At 47.4% G+C, this 20736-nt stretch overlaps 2 protein-coding genes across 2 annotated transcripts; one reads left to right on the top strand and one right to left on the bottom strand.

The window, feature by feature from the left end:
• Positions 1 to 4018: 4018 nt before the first annotated feature.
• Positions 4019 to 4315, bottom strand: LOC101281008 (NADH dehydrogenase [ubiquinone] 1 beta subcomplex subunit 1-like). The gene has a single exon (XM_033439048.2). It carries the CDS (start codon positions 4267 to 4269, stop codon positions 4093 to 4095), a length of 177 nt encoding a protein of 58 aa, XP_033294939.1. The 5' UTR covers positions 4270 to 4315; the 3' UTR covers positions 4019 to 4092.
• A 14835-nt stretch (positions 4316 to 19150) lies between these two features.
• On the top strand, positions 19151 to 20293 carry RPRML (reprimo like). The gene has a single exon (XM_004275696.2). The coding sequence runs from the start codon at positions 19420 to 19422 to the stop codon at positions 19783 to 19785; it is 366 nt and encodes a 121-aa protein (XP_004275744.1). The 5' UTR covers positions 19151 to 19419; the 3' UTR covers positions 19786 to 20293.
• Positions 20294 to 20736: the final 443 nt, after the last annotated feature.

Here is a 20736-nt window from a genome sequence, read left to right as displayed (position 1 = left end):
TGACAGACATGAGCCCTGAATGGATTCCTACCCATTCAAGGACCTGGGACCCAACCTGGGACCCAACTTGGGACCCAAGGATAAATTCGGAATGTTGCAACCTGGGACAAGAAGACATGGAAGCCACAGATCATTGGTCTAAATAAATATTTACAAGTTATAAATCAAACTAACAAGCTGTTAACTAAAATATTTTCTATCCTCACATTCTGACAAACATTCTTCTAAAAGGATAAAATTTTAAAATGTGTATGAAGTTATGGTTTATATATGACTGAAGGTTAGCAAAATGTCAAAGATGAATGAATTTAATTTTTATTCCACATGTCTAGATGCTCTGTTAATGGGCTGGCAATGTTGGGATGAATAATAAACAGATACATAATTCATAAAGGATTATAACTATTCCATGAAATTTATTTTTCTTATCTCCCTTTCAATACAATCACTAATTATATTACTATTATCAAGATTTTTCAATATATTTAAGAATTTAAAACATAATTATATTCAAAGTACAAAAGTTTAAATATATTTTCATCAAAAATATAAATTTATGTGAAAAATGTATTAATTTTCTGTTTTCCAAAAATTAGTTTTAAAATATTGAAAGGTATCTAATAATTCAAAAGGCAAAATACAAATTAACATGAATGAATATTAAATTTTTATATCAAATTATTTATATAAATCCAAACGCTTTCTTTTACTCTCTGAAAGCTTAATTAAATTTTATTAAGTAACTTTTAATTTTAAAATTTAACTTAAATTTTATTTAAATTATAAATTAATTTTAAAACTTTTTTTAATTTAAAACTTTTAAAATGAAAATGTTACAATTCATAAGTCTAGCATTCAATGTCCATCTTGTTGCTAATGTAAAGAATTAGTATCATGTTATGTCTGAAGTCTAAACATATATAAAAATTTAAGAGTAATATGTAATGTGATTTATGCAATATTACAAAAATTTCCTCAGCTTTTTACAACTGAGGCAAATACTGTACTAATTCCTGTGTACTTCCAGAACCATGAGTAGAAACATGAAAATAAGAATGGTACCACTCAGCACTACTAGAAAATGATATTTCATTGTGTTCAAATCTATTGCATTCAAGCTACCTGAGAGGAAAGCTCTGACAAGTTAGTCTTTTCTCTTTCCTAAGTTCTTTTCTGCTCAAAGCGTCTCTGGACTCTGAAATTGTACCAAGCAGGAGTCATTAAGCTTTCATCAAACCTTTAGATGCAGTTGCATTTTTCCCCATGAACATAGGGTAAGATGTAAAGAAGCATCTCCCCAGGGCCTAAACATTGTTAGTCAAGAGAGTGGATGTTTCGGGTTAAGTCGTGCTGTGCCAGTGCTGAGTGCCAGATCTGGAGTAACAGAGGCATCCTGTGGTTTAATTTAATTGTCTTGTCTGCAGGTGCACTAAGCACAGGCCCAGCTAGGGGCTCCACTTGTCAGTTTTAATGGCAATACTGGAAAAGTATGCTCTGGCAATAAATTGCTATAGAAACCAGAGGAAAAGTTAAGGAAGTGTCTGCTTTGGGTTTTCAATAAAATATGAGAAAACCCCCAAATGATACCGCTGGCTAAAATGCAGAATACAAGGAACTAAAATCCAGTGACAGAAATGAAATCTGTATTGAAGGCAGGAAGAGCAGAATCCACAGGGCAGAAGAGTCAGTCAAGGCTGGAATCACACATGTGGGAAGTTCTTCAAATGCAGAGCAGAAAGACGTGTGGAAAACAATGGGACAAAAAAAGGTTGGCTATGGATGATAAAGATTAGAGCCTTAGACTGGGACAAAGACACCAGAGCTGAAAAAGGTGAGTTTGCAGATCTGACAGGTAACCTGTGTTCCAGGAAAAATACATGAAAAGACAGTCACTACTGAGACATATTCAAACCATATATTCATAAGACTGAATTTTTGACTTTACTTTTAGGCCTGTACTTTACCCCACAGAACATATACCTTCTCAAATACTTCAGGAATAGTGACGAAATTGATTATAAACTAGGCTACAAATAATACCACAATTTGTCCCCAAAGGAGGAATTACGTAAGCGCCGTACTCTGGCTATAATTTAAAAACCTCAGTTTCTTATAACTTTAACAGAAACACACACACACACACACACACACACACACACACACACACACACGCACACTTTTTCCCCTCTGAATAATTATTGAGTCAAAGGCAAATTAAAATCTGGAATAACAGGTTTGCAAAACAATGAAACTGACATTAATATATTAGTGTCTGAAATTTATTTAGAAGTAAATTCATAATCTTAACTGCTTTCATTCAAATGAAACAAGCAGACTGAGCATTCAACTCAAGAACTTAGAAAAAGTAGAAGAAAAACATTCCCAAGGAAAACAGAAGGAGCGAAACATAAGAATGAAAGTGTAACGTATTTAATTGGCTTCAGGGGGAAATATTGGGTGACGAGTTAAAAACGAAGTTAAGAAGCAAAGACTAGAGAACCTGAATATTACGTGTCCCACTATGGACTTTGGATCCTTCTCTGTAGCATTAGTGTTGTGTAAACTAAATATTTCAAAGTTTCTGGAGTGAATTCCTTGCAAGGACTGGCCACTCGGAAGCCAAGGGTTACCAGCAAGCAACAGATTTCTTTAATAAAAACACAGTGGGTAGATTATCCAAGAAAGTAAATATAACTGAAGGTTCTAAAGCCTTGATACCCCAAAAGCATTGCCAAACACTTTCTCCCATAAAATCATATTTTGTCCCAAGGGGGGACCCGCAGCAGGACTGAAAAGTACCACTGCCTGCTGCTGGACCTGGGAGCATGGGGCAAGGAGGGAGACATGTCTCTGCTCAGGAAAGTGCAATGGAAGCTCCTAGATTGTGCTGTGAAATGCAAGATGAGTGAAATACACACCTGCCTTTGAAAAATCAAATATGGACCTTAGCAGGTCCATAAGTCTGAGTAATTAATAGACTGGAGAAATTCCACGGTGGTCCAGTCCAGACACATCATTCACATAGTTCAAAAAGAAGCATGCCACCCTGATGGTCAGCCCTTCGAGAAATGAATCTTTCCACTGAGCTAAAATTTGCCTGTGTCCACTTTCTCTGCTTAAACTCAGTCCCTACACGTCATCCACCCATCTTCGGACCCTCTTGCATGGGGTGGCCAATTGCTGGCCTTTGGAGTCAAACCAAAATTCCTGGCAAAGAACTGGGCTCACATAACTGCATGTATAGGTAAAGCGTGTGACTACATCATTATATGTTTTAGCGTAATCATACCTGTGCATCTTCATAGAACCTACCTATTATTTTATTACTTTCCCCCAGTTTCTCTTTTATATTATAGTTAAAGCATTATGCTGATTTTTAAATTTACCGTCATTATGAATGGATTAAACAAATCAATAAAAAGGAATGAATGGGGCTTCCCTGGTGGCGCAGTGGTTGAGAGTCCGCCTGCCGATGCAGGGGACGCGGGTTCGTGTCCCGGTCCGGGAAGATCCCACGTGCCGCGGAGCGGCTGGGCCCGTGAGCCATGGCCGCTGAGCCTGCGCGTCCAGACGGAGCCTGTGCTCCGCAACGGGAGAGGCCACAGCAGTGAGAGGCCGGCGTACCGCAAAGAAAAAAAAAAAGAAAAAGGAATGAATGACTGGTACACACAACAACGTGGATAAATTTCAAAATAATTATGCTGAGTGAAAGAAGCCAGACCAGAAAAAGAGTATATACTGTATGAGTCCATCTATAGAAAACTCTAGAAAGTGTAAACTCATCTACAATGACAAAACAGATCAGTAGTTTTTGGGGGGATTAGGGAGTAGAAAGGGGCACAAGGAAATTTTGGGGGGTGATTGAGATGTTCACTATCTTGATGTGATGATGGCTTCAGGAGAATTTACATAAATCAAAAATTAGCAAATTGTACACTATAAATATGTCATTTATTATATGTCAATAAAGTGCTTAAAATCTTTAAAAATTACTATCATTACACTATATATATATATATTTAAGTAATGAATGTGTTTTTATTTCTCTTATATTTTAAAAAATGTGAACATTCTGTAATTCAGCAGCAACTTTTACTTCCTGGTGACTTCTTCACTGGGTCTTAATTCCCTTTTATATAACAGACTCTTGTTCCGGAAGGCAATTAGCTTTTCATCATTCTTTCTGTCTAGATAGCATCCAACGACAAATCCCACAGGGACAAGTCTATGTACCCAGTGGTCACACACAATCTGAAGTAAGTTCATCATGAATGCTGAAGCCTCGGAAGTAACAACGACACTACGCACAAAATATATTTTGTGGAAAGGGAGTTATGGGTCTGTCATGGCTGAGAATCCCAGTATTAGGAAAATTCAGAAGTTGGAGCAAAGTTTCTCCCACATGCCGGTTTTCAGGCCAACTCTCTGTGCAATTTATCCAAGTGGCCACTAGAGGCCAGCAGAGGTCCAGGTACAGGAAGGCACGGGCTGCGGGGACACCAACACGTAAAAGTATTCCCTCCTCTGTGCTCGCCAGCCTGGGAGCTGGGCATTAATATCCCCGATTTATGCAGTGGTAGAGCCGGGATTTGGGTTGTGGTCTCTCTGGCTCCTGATTCCACTTTGTTGGTCCCTCAACATCAAGAGCCCTCCCTGTGCTACCATATGTCCTATGTCCAGTGAGGCAGCAGCCAGAGCTCCAGGTCTGTCATCCACAGAAGTGACATGGAGTAGTTGGAGGTGGCATCAAAGAGTTGTGATTCTCAGGGTGCCTTTAGAAGGCCGCTCAGGCTCAAGGTACCCTCTGTATTGGCCTTCCACCTTGCCTGAAACCCTCCTACTATGAAACAAGGCGGACTTCCCTGGTGGCGCAGTAGTTAAGAATCTGCCTGCCAATGCAGGGGGCACGGGTTCGAGCCCTGGTCCGGGAAGATCCCACATGCCGCGGAGCAACTAAGCCCGTGCACCACAACTACTGAGCCTGCGCTCTAGAGCCTGCCAGCCACAACTACTGAGTCTGCATGCCGCAACTACTGCAGCCTGCGCGCCTAGAGCCCGTGCTCCGCAACAAGAGAAGCCACTGCAATGAGAAGCCCGCGCACCACAACGAAGAGTAGCCCCGCTCGCCGCAACTAGAGAAAGCTTGCGCGCAGCGACGAAGACCCAATGCAGCCAAAAAAAAAGTCAGCGTTCCATTATCAGACACTGCAACATCACAGGCTTAGCTAACCAGGCTGAAGAGTGAAGCACTGGTGGAAAGGTCATTTTTTATAAGGGACAGGGAAAGGAGACAGGGTTTAATTGGGGGTGGGGAGGTGATGGTGGAGCACCCATGGGATGCTACAATGGAGGCCCCCCAATAAAAACTATTGTTAATACATACTGAGCCCTCCCAGTGTGTGAGGCACGAAGCGTGTATGCAGTGAATCATTTCATCTTCACAGCACTCTTGTGAAATTAGATGCAGAGAAGTTAAGTAATTCACCCATAATCACAGAGCTTGCAGGAGGTAGAGCAAGGATTTGAATTCAGGTTTGACACCAACATGGTGGGTTTAGCTGCTACTCTGTACTGCTCACTTTCATGGAATTGTCTTTCTTACTCTTTGGGGCTGGGGTATTATTTAGTTCCTGTGTTAAATTGGTTGGTGTCGGTAGCAGGTGGTGGGTATTTTATTTCAAACTTCTGGAGATAAAGCTCCTGATGATTCAAGAGAATTTTAATCCCCTGTGATGGTCCAGGAGGGAAGTCCTCTCTATTTATTGAACATTTTCAATGTGTGAGGTTCTGTGCTAAGGTTGATACTTTCTTAGTGATGCTATTGGAAGGGCAGGTGGGCAGAGACCAGCAACAAGGAATCGAGGGGCAGGTGATATGGAATGACCCAGTGACATTGTTCATTTCTGCCCACAGATGTGTGTCAAAGGCAGCGGGGCCTCACCTCAGCTGGAGTCCCGAGCAGGTGACTAGACCAGGATGTAGGTCCAGGGAGCTCACCAAAAGGCCCCAGTCGTCAGGAAAAGCCAAACCATCCCAGTGAGCAGATAACTCATGTGTGTGGTTTGTGGGTGATGAAGTATTCCAGTGGTTTCTTTTGTAATTTTTTTTTTTATTTTTATTTTTGGCTGCATTGGGTCTTTGTTGCTGTGTGCAAGCTTTCTCTAGTTGTGGCGAGCGGGGGCTACTCTTTGTTGCAGTGCGTGGGCTTCTCATTGCGGTGGCCTCTCTTGTTGTGGCTTACGGGCCCTAGAACACAGGTTCAGTAGTTGTGGCGCACAGGCTTAGATGCTCCATGGAATGTGAGATCTTTCCAGACCAGGGATCGAACCCGTGTCCCCTGCGTTGGCAGGCGGATTCTTAACCACTGCACAACAAGTGAAGTCCCTCTCCAGAGGTTTCTTTCCTGGACATCCTCCCCCTTGGGCTTGGACCGGTCCGCCTGGGATCATGCAGCTTGATCCTCCAGGCAAGGTGCCTCAGGGAGGTGGCCTCTTCTGTTCTGCAGGGCCCATCAGCTATGGGTTTCTGCCCATCCTGCTGCTTTTATGCTCTTATGGACACATGGTAGGGGTGATACAGGCACCAAGTAAAGGCTCCAGGGCTGCACAGGTGAGGACAAAGCAAAAGGAGGCCAGAGATAAACAAGTCCTCACAGACCCATTGGATCCACTTGCTTCATTTCATAGATGGGAAAACTGAGGACTGGGGAGGGGAAAAGACTCGACCAACGCTACACGCAGGGTGAGCTAATGGCCAAGTTGGGGGTAGGACTCCCAGCACAGTCTCTTTCTCCCACACGCCCCAGACTTAGTTAATGATAGGTCCTTGCTTCTGGACACTTCTTTGTACTTTGTCTATTACTATTTACTCATTATCTTGTGTCTTTCTGAAAACAATAATTCTTTATCATTACATATTCAGTCAGTGTTCAAATTTCTAATTGTTCTATGCCAAAAAGCATTTTTTTAACAATTGGATTAAATCAAGATCCAGATAAGATGCGCTCAGTTGTGATTGGTTGATGTCTCCTAAATCTCTTTTAATCCATAGGTTTCTCTCCCCTCTTTCGCTTTTTGTTAATTTATTATTGAAGAAGGCAGAGCATATACCTTGTAGATTGTGCACAGTCTGTGTTTTGATGATTACAAGCCCATGATGTAGTTTAACATATTGCTCTGTCTTCTATAATTCCTGTAAATTGACAGTTGAGTCTAAAGGTTTGATCAGATTAAGATCAAAGCAGGTGTTGTGTTCTTCCATCAAAGGGACATAATGTCTAGTTGGCTTCCTTTTTGTGACATTAGCAGCTGTTGATGCCCAATGCCTGGATCCATTAATTCTCTGGGAGTTAAACATGGTGACATCCTAATTCTATAATTCCTTCTTCATTTAGTAACTGGTTTATTTCAATAAAGAGAAACTTCCCCTCCTCTACTATCGGTTACCCGGGCTATTATCTCATGAATTCTGTGAGAATTCTGGGTCGGTACAAGTGTACCCCATTTCTATATGAGCACAGAGGTCAGAGGGGTAAAGGGAACTGTTACCAGAAGAACTGTCCAGCTGAGCCCCCATCAACCCACAGAATTATAATAAATAATTAAATAGGAGTTGTCTTAAGGCCCTAAATCAGGCAGCAGCCCATGGGTGGCAAACCTGGGCTTAAGGACTCCTAGGCCTTTTTCTCCCTTCATAGGAGGACAGATCTGCACAGAATCTTAAACATCACCCAGTTCAGCCTTGTCATGTTCAGATGGGGAAGGTGAGGAGGCTGAAGGCCGGAGAGGTGTAGTGACTTACGCAGACTTGCACACGTAACCAAGGTCCTGGGCATAACCTTAAAGGAAACCCTTAAAAATTCCTGTGATCAGTTCCAGGGTCTTTGATGCCTGTGTCTGCCGTTCCTGCTCCACAGCCTGTGCTTGTACCCAGTGCACCATCTCTCGACCTGGTCCTACTGTTGTGTCCCCAGTGCCCAAGATCGACACTTGATAAATAGTTGAATGAATACATGAATGAAGGTTCCATTGTTTTTACCTCTCCAGAACTGGCTGCTCGTGGACCTGCCCACTGGGAAAGGTCCTGCAGGCATCGGTCCTGCTGTAGATGTCCAGAGAGCTGCCAGCCTGTCAGGCACAGGGCAGGAGCCACGGTAAGAGGATGAGAGAGAAGCGGGAAGCAGCAGGGTTCACTCTAAGAAAGCAACTGGAGCGGCAGACTATACTCCACCCTGGCAAGAGGCAAATGCAGCAACACACAATCCTGCAGGGAGCATGGATGGGGGCACCAGTAGGTGGCACTGAGATGGGGCGGGGACAGAACTCCAGGGCACAGGAGGGGCAAGGCAGGGCCCTCAGCCTCATACTGGGCAGGTGACCAAGGCAGGAACTCAAGCCAAGGACCAAATCAGAAGCCATGAGGATTAGTTAGGATTAAGCTGAGTGGAGAGGAATGGAAAACCCCAGCTCTCACTGGCGCAAACAGGGTAGAAGCTCATTTTCTTCTCACGTTAAGACACCCCAAGGGAGTCAGTCTACCACCAACAGGGTGCTCCATGGTACAAAGGAGATGAAAGAGAGAGAGGACCCAGGCTCCCCTGTCATCTTCAATCATAATTTTGCTCCTTGGACCAAAAAGGCTGCTGGGACTCAGCCTTTCCTTGCCATATTCCAGGTATCAAGAAAGAGTAGGGGAAGGAGAAGAGCAGTCTCCTTTTTTAGGGCATTTTCTAGAATTGTGCAGACTACTTCACTTAGATTCTATTGGCCAAAACTGAGTCACATAACTAGACCTAGCCACAAATGACAATGGGAAATACCGTCTTCATTTCACACATTCATGGGCCCAGCTAAAAATCAGAGAGTCAGTAAGTGAAGGTCAGAGAACACGTATCCAGTGACTCAAATTATGATACAAGGCAGAAGTCAGCAGGGGACTCACAGCTTAGGCCCAGGTGCTGGGCTGTAGCTGTTTCCATCCCTGCTGCCCTAGGTCCCAGGGCTTGGGCAGAGTGAGGTCATATGAGTGCAGTTGTGGGGAGGGAGGGGGTGTTGAGCCCAGCCACAGGGCCTGACGGTCCCTGAGTACCAGAGCCGCAGCAGTGGACCTTTTACAGCTAAGCGTAGCATGAGCCCTGGAAGAAGTGTCTGCTCACTGTCAAGGACAGGCACAGACTCAAAGGCCAACAACTGCCTGATGCCATGAAAAGCATCCTTAAGATGATGAATCCGGGGCCACAGACCGCCTTTTTCCCAGGAGGCAGTGATGTGGCTGAGGACAACTGCCTTTCGCTCTTTACTTAAAAAAATAATTAAAACAATTTTACCATAGAATAACATGTATGTAGAAAAGCACACAAATCATAAGTGTACAGCTCAATGACTTTCACAAATAAATGAACAACCCAAGTACCCAGCACCCAGATCAAGAAGTAGAACATTACCACAACCGCAGAAGGCCCTGAGTGTCCCCTTCTGGTGGCTACCCACCCACTCGCCCTCCTCCCACCTGCACCCTTCCCACCCCACACCCTCCAATGCCCACCCTACCACCAGCATTTAAAAATCTTTCTAGGCAATTCCATAGTCAATGTTGAGAATCACTGCTTTTGTAAAAACAGTTATCTAACTTGGCCGCACATGAGAATCCACTGGGATAGAAAAGGGAACAGAGGCAGCTAGAAGGCAGTGTGGTAGAGTGGAGAAACCTGGGGGCCAGACAGGCCTGCCAGTTATCAGCTGTGTGACCATGACTGAGTCCCTTCACCTCTCTGAGCCTCACCTGTGAAAAGGGAATAGTATCATCCCATGCCCAGCAGAGTCAAGGCTGAGAGATAGAGGGTGTTAAGCCCAGGCACACGTAGGGTCCATATATGGCAGCTACAATTGTCATTTTTATTAAAGGTGAGCAACCCCAGGAAGACTGAAAGCCCTTCTTTCTTTATGCAGATGGGACCCAATCTGGGGATGGTGGATACAGACTATGTTGATAAGAGGGTCAACAGGTTGTGCTGATGAGAAGCTGGGGTCTTTCTAGGGAGCCCAGGAAAATTCCACGGGCAGCAGAGATTCCCAGCCAAAGCCAGTGAGAGGTGGCCACTGGCTAGCACAGCTGCAGCAGCACTGGGGACCAGCAGCTGTGGATGAACTTGGGCAAAACCAATCCTTCTCCTTCAGCAAGACAAGCAAGGAGCTGACGGGCTGCAGGCTCTGACTCTGAGATTTACCGATGGAGGAAGAAGCAGCCTGCATCCAGCGCCTACTTTGTGCCGGATGCTGCACATTCATGCCTTTAATCTTGTGAGGCCGGCAAACCCATCCCATCCTCCCCTGGAGGAGCCTGAGGCTTACAGGCAGGAGCACCTGCCTAACTCACAGAACCCAGGTGTCGCCAGGAGGCTGGGACCTGCCTCTCGGTGGGGCTGCAGTGGCAGCACCCCTAGGGATGTTCTGTGTTCGCAAATGACCTGCAGACACCTTGTTTGATTAGATGCTCATTTCTGTCTTTTTTCCTGAAATGAAAAGTATATGACTTTTTAAGATGATGACTTTATCTTTTTTTGTACTTATTACAAGACATAATGTTTACTTTAGAACATAGAGGAAATACAGATAATCAAAAGAAAAATATCAAAGTCTCTCATAGCCCCATCCTACAGAGATGAGCACATCAATGTTTCACACCTATTGTTCATCTATGTGAGTCTGTGTGTATGTGTGTGTGCGTGTGTGTGTGTGCACACACAGGTAGAAATTTACCAGAAAGGAGTCATAGGGTATACTCTGTTAGATTATTAGCTTCTCTTCACTTAACAATAAAGTTGACCTTGAACCACACAGGTTTCAACTGCGCGGGTCCCCTTATAGCAGACTTTTTCCAATACAAGGCAGGTTCCATATTCGCAGATATGGAGGACCAACTCTGGGACTTTAGCATCTGTGGATTTTGGTATCCAAGGCAGGTCCTGGAACCAATTCCCTTTGGATATCAAGGAACGACTGCATATAGTGGCCATATTTCTATGTTCTCCAACAGTGGCTCTCATTAGAACCCCCCAGGAAAGCTTAACAAATATTCACGTCTGGGTTCCACCCCCAGGCCGATATAATGGGCCTGGGATGGGGTTGGTCTATGGGACTTTTAAGACTCCCCAGGTGGTTCCAATGTGTGGCCAAGCTGGAGGGCCCCTGTGCCACAGAATCATTTTCCCATGGTGGCCTTGCATTCTTTTTGCTGAAGGGATGCACTGTAATTTGACCAACCCCCCCCCCTTTTTTTTTTTTTTTTCCGGTCCGCGGGCCTCTCCCGTTGCGGAGCACAGGCTCCGGACGCGCAGGCTCAGCGGCCATGGCTCACGGGCCCAGCCGCTCCGCGGCACGTGGGATCCTGCCAGACCGGGGCACGAACCCGCGTCCCCTGCCTCGGCAGGCGGACTCTCAACCACTGCGCCACCAGGGAAGCCCGATCAACCCCCTTTTCTTGGACATTTAATTTGGTTCCATTTTTTCATCATTATAAACCTTGTAGAAGGTTCTTCAAGTTCCTCCCATTGCACATGTTCATCATGGCTTTCAGAAACATTGATAGTATGATCATTTTCTTCTTTTTTTTTTTCCAGCCTTCCTGAGATATAATTGACATACAGCACTGCATAAGTTTAAGGTGTACAGCATAAAGATTTGACTTACATACATCATGAAATGATTACCACAATAAGTTTAGTGAACATACATTATCTCATATAGATACAAAATAAAAGAAAAAAAATATTTTTCCCTGTGATGAGCACTCTTGGACTCTACCCTCTTAACAACTTTCATGTATAACATACAGCAGTGTTAATTATATTTATCATGTTGTACATTACATCCTTAGTACTTTTTTATCTCGTAACTGGAAGTTTGCACCTTTTCACCACCTTCATCCGATTCCCTCTCCCCCCACCCGTGGGTGATTTTATTCTTTTCTCATATATATATATATATTTATTTATTTGGCCGCGCCGGGTCTTAGTTGCAGCACGCAGCATCTTCATTGCCATGTATGGGATCTTTATTGCGGCGTGCAAACTCTTCGTTGCCAGCGTGTGGATCTAGTTCCCTGACCAGGGATGGAACCCGGGCCCCCTGCGTTGGTAGCGCGGAGTCTTAGCCACTGGACCACCAGGGAAGTCCCTGGTGACTTTATTCTTGATTTAAGAACTTTGGCAAAGAGGCTTATGGAATGGTATCAGGTGAATTAGATACGACTCTTCTGTATAAGTGAAAGTCAGCTCGAGGTAGCTTAAGCTATAGAGAGGGCTTATGACCAAACTATGGGAGATTTCAGCGTTCTGAATGCTGCGACTTTCTCTCACACCCTTTAAGCTGTTGCCAGCTCCTGGCAACCACTAATCTGCATTTTTGTTTCTATGGATTTACCGACTCTGGATGTTTCATATAAATGAAATCATACAGTATGTGACATTTTGTGTCCAGCTGCTTGTACTTAGCCTAAAGTTTTTGAGGTGCATCCACGTGGCAGCGTGTATCAGTCCTTCATTCCTTTCTATGAGTAATATCCCATTTGAATGGCTAGACCACGTTTTGTTTGTCCATTCATCTGTGGATGGACATTTGGCCGTTTCCACCTTTCAGCTACTATGCATAGTGCTGCTGTGAACACGCATGTATGTGTATTAGTACATTTCCAACTCTTTGGGAATGTACACCTGCGAGTGGAATTGCTCACCTTTACCTTTTGTCTGGTCAATTGCAGTAGCATCCAGAGTGATCTCTACATGGTTGCAAGGGTGATCATTTTCCTTTCTCAAAAACATTATTTCTCTTCTTATAAGAGCTATACACGTTCATTGTCAAATTTTTTAAAAATACAGAGGAGAGTTTGTTTTCTTTTTTAATCCAGGGGAATGTAAATGCTTCCCCGCTGACTTCCCCGCCCACCCTGTAGCCTTCTCTTTTGTCACTCCTCCGCACTGCCGCCCCACCCCTGGGTCCCTGTGACTACAGCCCTATGCTTCCCCAGGCTTCAGAGCCACAGCAGATGCTGCTTCCTCTGCGGATTGCTCTTCCTGCCCTTGTCTGCATTTTCCTGTTTACCTTTTCTGACTCAGCACTCCTGTCACTGTTCCCCCAGCACATCACACAGACCTGTAAATGGCCAAGATCACTGTGCCCGGACAGTGAGAAAGGGAGGCTGACCCACTTGGGATGCTGTGGGGTTCTTCTGCTTGACCCCAAAGCAGCGCTGGTCCTAGCCCTCTCCTCTCCGCAGTTTCCGATATTCCCCACAGCGTCTGAGCTAAACAGGGAACCACCAGCTCCCCTGAGCCTAGTCATCAGGGGTTGGCATTTTGCTACATTCCCCTGTTGTGACGACTGGCAGTGAGGTTGGTGCCAAATGGGCAACCCAGAAGGATATTTCTCTTCCTTTTTCCTTCCTCCAGCCTTGTTCTTTCGGCTCGGGGAGCCAGATGCTTTGGGGTCTAATTACACGCTGCCGTTGGAAGTGCATGTCAGAGCTGGAAGGGAAGAACCTCATTATAAATAATCACCACCAGCATTTATTGAACACTTACTCTGTGCCAGGCCCTGTGCCAGGCCCGCTTCCAGGCATTACCTCATTTACCCTTCCCAACAATTCTAGGAGGCAGAAACCATTTATCACCCCTGTTCTGCAGGGAAGGAAACAGAGGCTTTGGGGAGGTTACAGGGCATTTCCCTAACTGTGCTGAGTGGTGCACAGTGGCAAAAAATATTAGTAGGTGGGTAGGGAAAAAGAATCCCATTGTTACACACCGCATCCTGCAACCCCGCCCCCTCGGGAAATTCACAATGCACATCAACATACTAAAGGCCCTGAGAAGTCCTGTAGTAAAGAAATCTGTTAAGGTCAGTGCCACTTCTGTACAGACCTCACAGAACTGCTGATCCAGAAAGCACAGTTTGGGGAATGAAGATATTAACCATGCTTCTCATCTTATATATGGGGTAAGGGAGGCCCAAGTAGTGGTTTAGGTGCAGACCAGGCACAGATCTTGGGCCCAATGCTCTCTGCACATCCCCTCCCCCACCTTCCAGGAAACAGAGGGTGGAGGAAGGCAAACCATGATCCAAATGGCCCACTCCCTGTTTTATAAATAAAGTTTTATTGAAGATGATCTGTTTCAGCTCCCTTGATTTATGGATGAGCCAATCAAGGCCCAGAGAGGATGGGTGACTTGTCAAAGGGCGCATAGCCAATTAGGGGCAGAGGCAGAAATAGATTCCAGATCTCCAAAATCCAGGTATTCTCTGAAACACAAATCAGACAGGTGGTAGGAGGTGGCGTGTGAAGTTCCTGATACCTGTGATACCTGCTCTCAAGGTCTCCACTGCGCAGTACTTACACAGGTACTGCCCCCTTTCTGCTACGGCACAGACACCCCTGAGGCATTTCTCCTGATGCTTTGGGCAAAGGCACCCTGGTGTGAAGAGTGGCGCTCCTCTGCTCTCCACCTTGGACGGGTGAACAGAGCAGGGGCCAACCTCAAAGTGTCTCGAGGAGGGGCAAAAGCTAAACAGGGCAATCTGTGTTTATTTAAATTCTGTACCAGATGCAGGAAATCATTAACTTCCCCTCTGCCAATGTAAAACGTGAGATCATTTGGACAGGACCTGGGCCGAAGGGAACCTTTGCCTGCTCCAGGAAGAGTTTGCCAAACAAACTAAGGGCATAAACAGGAGGCTCAGGGCAGCTGTTTGAAACCACTTCAGAAAATGAGTTCCTTTCAAGGGCTTTTGGGCTTCCCTGAAGTGCGCTGTTGTACAATGGTCATCTATTGACATTTTGTGTGTGTGTGTTTGTGTGTGTACAGTTGAATACGCAAGTAAAATCATTCTTACCTCTTGATTAAAATGGTTCATGCATAGAACACTTTGTTAACATTTTAGAAATGTGAACAATTTAAAATACCTTCAGATGTAAACATTTTGGTTCAGATAGGTCCATCCGGCAACTGATACTAATTGGGGATGTTTTATTAGTTTCTGAATCTAGGGGTGGAATCGTCTTACCAACCCCGGATGGCCAAGGCATGGTGGACAGCTAGAGGTTCATCTAGAAACAGCTGTGGGGACAACGGTGGCCTCTGGGTGGAGGTTCTTCCTGGGGCAGCCAGACTGCCCAGACGGCCTTTCCAGAGCTGGGAGATGCAGGCTTGTCACTGAGGTGGAGGGTAAAAATAGTCCTGTGTGGGTGGCCGCTGGGCCCAGAGGCTCTGGCTTCCTCATTCTAGAGCGGGAAGGCAGCCCAGTTGACAGGCACCTTCTTAGGCTCCCGAGGCCCCTCCCAAGCCCTGGGGCCTGGGGGGAGGGTGGTCTTTCTCTAACAGCGAAACACTCCCCTCCCCCCCCACCCTCCCCCCCCCCCCCAAGCACAAAGAACGTGCTGGAACAAACTTGGGCTGGGTTATAAGGTAGCTAAGGGCTGAAATTCTGGCTGTGCCAGGTACCAGCTCTGTGACCTCAGGCAAGATTTTTCTCCTTTCGGAGCCTCCATTTTCTCATCTGTCAAATGGGGCTTCTGACTTCTCTCTGCAAGGCTCGCTGTGAAGATTAAGTAACAATGACAGCTGACATGTTCTACTCTGCAACCTCACTCTTCTGCCCCTCCCCCTTCCACCGGTTGCTCACCTTCCAGCACATTCTTCAAGAGTTGCTCTAAGGCAAGCCAGCTGCATGTCATGAGGACTTCAAGCAGCCCTACGGGAAGGTCTCCAGGGCCAGGAACAGAGGCTTCCAGACAATAGCTCTGCTGGGGAGTCACGTTAGAAGCCGATCCCCTACCCCCAGTGGAGCCTTCACGTGACTGTGGCCCTGGCCAACCCCTTGACTGCAGCCTCAGGAGAGACCCTGAGCCAGAACAACCCAGCTAGGCTGCTTCCAGTTTCCTGGCCCTCAGAAGCTATGTGAGCTAATAAATATTTGCTAAATTTGGGGGTGATTTGTGATGCAGAGATAAGTAATGTACTTCTCTTTCAGGGATATTATACGAATTAAGAGTTAATGCAGGGACTTCCCTTGTAGTCCTGTGGTTAGGACTCTGCACTTTCACTGCCGAGGGCAAGGGTTCAAATCCCTGGTCAGGAAACTAAGATCCCACAAGCCACTCAGGTGGCCCCCTCAAAAAAAAAAAAAAAAAAAAAGGCAGTTAATGCAATCAAATAGCAACCGGACTTGCTGGGACCAGTGACTCCAGAAAGGCAGAAGGGAAAAGCAGAAGGAGGGAGCACCTGGCTGAATCCAGGCCAGGCAGGTCTCCCACTCCTGAACTCTGGGAAGGAGTCTGAGAGACTGAATATACAATGGCCAGACCGTATATAAAAATAGTGCTCTGGGGCTTCCCTGGTGGCGCAGTGGTTGAGAGTCCGCCTGCCGATGCAAGGGACACGGGTTCGTGCCCTGGTCCAGGAGGATCCCACATGCCGCGGAGCGGCTGGGCCTGTGAGCCATGGCTGCTGAGCCTGCACATCCGGAGCTGGTGCTCCGCAACGGGAGAGGCCACAGCAGTGAGAAGCCCGCGTACCGAAGGGAAAAAAAAAAAAAATAGTGCTCTGACCCACTACCTATAGCAACAGCCCAGGAAGCCGAACCACAACCCCTGTAGCAACCAGCCCCAAACATCCAGGCCTTGATCAATAACAAGCTTCCCTAATTTTGCCCCCACTTTCAACACAGTACAAATTGGAGAAAGTTAAATATGCTCCCCTAACCAATCACATGGGCTGCCCCTCGTCTAGTCATCCCACCTATAGCTTTTCTATGCCAGCAGCCTCCAATCGGGGCACACCTGAAGCCGGCCCTTTTTGCTGCTACAAAGCTTTCCCGCTCCTCTATCTGCCTTTGTGTCTCTGCCAAACTCAAGTAATGGTGGCTGACTCCCCTACTGTAATAAGCTGTGAATGAATAGCCTTTGCTTGTTCATTTGGGTGGTCTTTGTTTACTTCCACAAGCCCAAGTTTCTCTCTCCCCCTTCCTGCTCCCAGGTCACAGACAACATCTTCCTCTCCTGCCACGTAACCAGAGAAAGCTGCTCAGGGATGATGGAAGAAAGGGGACGGTTATAATTAAGAGTGTAGCTTTGGACGTAGTATTGATATATCTATATCTATACCTATATCTATCTCTACACACACACACACACACACACACAAATTAGTGTTCTACTAATAGTGAGGGGGTGGCTTTGGGATGCTCATGTGCTGGAGGCATCCTGAATCCCCTTCCTCCAATTTGCCAAGCCTTTCTTTCCATCCACTTATCTCTCCTTCCACTGCCACCACTGGAATCCAAGTCTCCAGCCAGCCATCTTTTGCCTGGACTATTGCAAAAAGTCCTGAATGCTTTCCTTCTTTCCTTTGATTCAACAATCAAAGAATACAAGGGTGAGAAACCATCCACTAGCCCCTAAATTCACACGATGATTTTTAAAATATTGACAATAAACAGGACTGGGGGCAGTATGCTCTTTCTCCACAGGGCTGGTGTGTAAACTGGTACATTTCTCGAGGGCAATTTGGTTAGATGTGATTTACTGATTCTGCAGGTCCACTTTTCAAAATATAATAGAAATAAAAAATGACAGTTTCTGGGCTTCCCTGGTGGCGCAGTGGTTGAGAGTCCACCTGCCGATGCAGGGGATGCGGGTTCGTGACCCGGTCCAGGAAGATCCCACGTGCCGCAGAGCGGCTGGGCCCGTGAGCCATGGTCGCTGAGCCTGCGCGTCTGGACGGAGCCTGTGCTGCGCAACGGGAGAGGCCACAACAGTGAGAGGCCCGCGTACCCCCAAAAAATAAATAAATAAATAAATAAAATTACAGTTTCTGTACCAAGATTTCATTACAAGGTTCTTTATGGTAATCTTGTTTCTGACAAAAGAAAGAAAGAAAGAAAGAAAGAAAGAAAGAAAGAAAGAAAGAAAGGAAGGAAGGAAGGAAGGAAGGAAGGAAGGGAGAAAAGAAAGAAAGAAGGGAAGGAATGGAAGGAAGGGAGGGAGAAAGAGAAAGAAAGGGAGAGAGAGAAACAAGTCAAATATCCAAAAATAGAGAATTTGGTTAAATAAATTGTAACAGTCTGTACTTTGACTACAATATACAATTCCTTCACTAAAAATGATGCTGCAGACCAGTAATTCTCAATGTGCATCTAGGAGGCGCAGCAAGAGCATTTATCTGAAATGCACAGGCTTACTGATTCAGAAACTCTGGGCTGAGCCCGGGAATCTGGGTTTTAACAAGCCCCCTGGGCAATTCAGAACCACTGTTGTAGGTGAATATTTATCATTACCAAAGGATAAACTGTTAAATGACAAAGGGTTACAAAACAGCATGTACAAAACAGCATGTATGAACAGTGCGTCCCTATTCTGAATACATATATAAAGACACACATAGAAAAAGGACAGGAAGATTTTGTACCAAGGCGGTGACGTGGACACTCTCTGGGTAGTAGGATTACGAGCTTTTAGATTTTTTTGTGTTTTGCTAATCGGTAATTTCTAACAAGTTTACAATGACGTGTATTTGTGAAAAGGAATGGAGAAGGGAAAAATGCAATAACATTTTTAAATTAAAAAATGTCAAACGGGGAGGGCTGGGGGCGAGGTGGGAAGGAGGCAGAGAGTACTCCTCACCTTGATGGTGGGAGCGAGGCTGGGAGGACCTGGGTGGGAGCGGCGGGGCACGGCCGGCCACCCAGGGCCATTGCCCAGTGACGAGGGGAGAGAGGAGAGGGAAGGCAACGCTGGGGCGAGGGGAGGGGTCTCTGCAACACCTCTGACATCTGGGAAGGCTTGCTGCGACTTCAGTAAAGAGCGGAGAAGAGACTTAGGGCAGACTTCAAGAAGAACTTAACTGCTAAGAGCACCAAATCCCAGAAGAGGTTCCTTGGGAGATTTTTCCCGGCTGGAACCAAGGCTGCCCCGAGGGTGTCGAGCTTCGCCGACCGAGGGCGGGACTGCCCTGATCTCCCGACCCCTTCCAGCCTTGGGACACTAGGGGAGCTGCGATCGCTGCGGGATTCCCGCCCCCCAAGGACGCTGCAGGGCCTGGGGCGGGGGGAGGGGGATGGGGAAGGAAGGAGGGGGCGGGGCCGTTGCTAGGGGAGGGGCGGCGGGGAGTGCGAGGAGCGCAGTCGGTGCCGCCAGGCGCGCTCGGCTCTGCCGCTCCAGCTCCCGCGAAGCCTGTTGCTGCCTTCTCCCGGCCGCCGCTTCCCGCCAGGTGCCCAGGGGCCGGCGGCCCGAGGGGTGCGGCGCGCGGGCAGCCCCCCGTCCTCTTGCTCTCCACGCACACAGGTGGACCCGAGCGTCTCCGAGAGCGCGGACGCCGGAGAGCCTCCCGGTGTGCCCCGGACCGCGCGCCAAGACCCCGGGCGCCGAGCGGCGATGAACGCGACCTTCCTGAACCACAGCGGCCTGGAAGCGGCGGGTGGCTTGGGCGGCGGCGGCGGCGGGGCCGCCGTGGGAAATCGCAGCCACGGGCTGGGCACGTGGCTGGGCTGCTGCCCCGGGGGCGCGCCGCTGTCCGCCAGTGACGGGGTCCCCGCGGGGCTGGCTCCGGATGAGCGCAGCCTGTGGGTGTCGCGCGTGGCGCAGATTGCTGTGCTCTGCGTGTTGTCGCTCACCGTGGTCTTCGGCGTTTTCTTCCTGGGCTGCAACCTGCTCATCAAGTCGGAGAGCATGATTAACTTTCTGATGCAGGAGCGCCGGCCTTCCAAGGACGTGGGCGCTGCCATTCTGGGGCTGTACTGAGCGCCGCCTCGGCCCGCCCTCGGCAGCTTGGCTGGAAGAAGACGGAGAAGGGAGCCCAGGACCCTGGTTCCCCCTCCCCGGGCTCTGCCGCCGCCTCTTGGCGGGCAGCGCGAGGGGCAGCGACGTGCCTCCGGGCGCCCGGGCCCGGGCCACTGCGGGACCTTAGGCAGCGGCGCGGGAAGGGACTTCCACACCCGACTCGGTCCTGCGTGCGGTCCAGCGTTGGGGGGTGGGAGGGTAGAGGATGGGGGTTCTTAACTGTTACTTTGAAAGGAAGTTCTGGGCAGGGTGGGAGAGGTTGTGGGATGCACTTGGGGCTGAGGTCACTGGCGTGGGAACTTTGTGTGTACGTAGGTGGGGTGGAGTGGGCGCGAGTTCCGAGCAGCGTGCGGGGGGGCGCCGCTGTTGACGAATCCGAGTCACTGAGCTTGTTGGCTTGATTTCGCATTTGAGAAGAAATCTTGCAATAAAGCTACAGCCGTCGGGCTTCCCGCGGCTTCCGCCCGCACTCCTGTGGGATGTGTGTGTATGGTGGGGGTGGGGGTGGGCGGGGGTGGGCCGTGTGTAGCCTACTAGCAAGTACTTTAGGCAGGTCACAGGACGCCAGGCCTCAGGACTGGGCAGCTGTCGGGGCTGGTCGCGGGCTCCTGAGACCCACTCGGAAGCTGCAGCCGGGGAGGAAAAAAGGTCCTGTTTTCTACGCGGACAGCCAGGGAGGCAGGTCCTGCAGGCTGGCGGGATAGCTGGTGAGATCAATTAAATCCCTGGAAAATTTGAATCTATTCCGTGAGATGGAAAAAAAAAATCAGTTACTTGAGTCCAAAACGGAGAAAATAGCAAAAATAATACATCAGAACAGTGGGCAAATAAAATTCAATTAATGTGTGGGCAGCAGTCTAGATCGAGGGAAATTTTAATTATAGGGCCCAAAGCCCCATGTAAGGGCTTGCT

The sequence above is a fragment of the Orcinus orca genome, chromosome 19, assembly GCF_937001465.1.
Source record: "Orcinus orca chromosome 19, mOrcOrc1.1, whole genome shotgun sequence".
Lineage (NCBI taxonomy): Eukaryota > Metazoa > Chordata > Mammalia > Artiodactyla > Delphinidae > Orcinus > Orcinus orca.
Note: the sequence above shows the minus strand (reverse complement) of the source record. Positions and strands in the feature narration are given on the sequence as shown.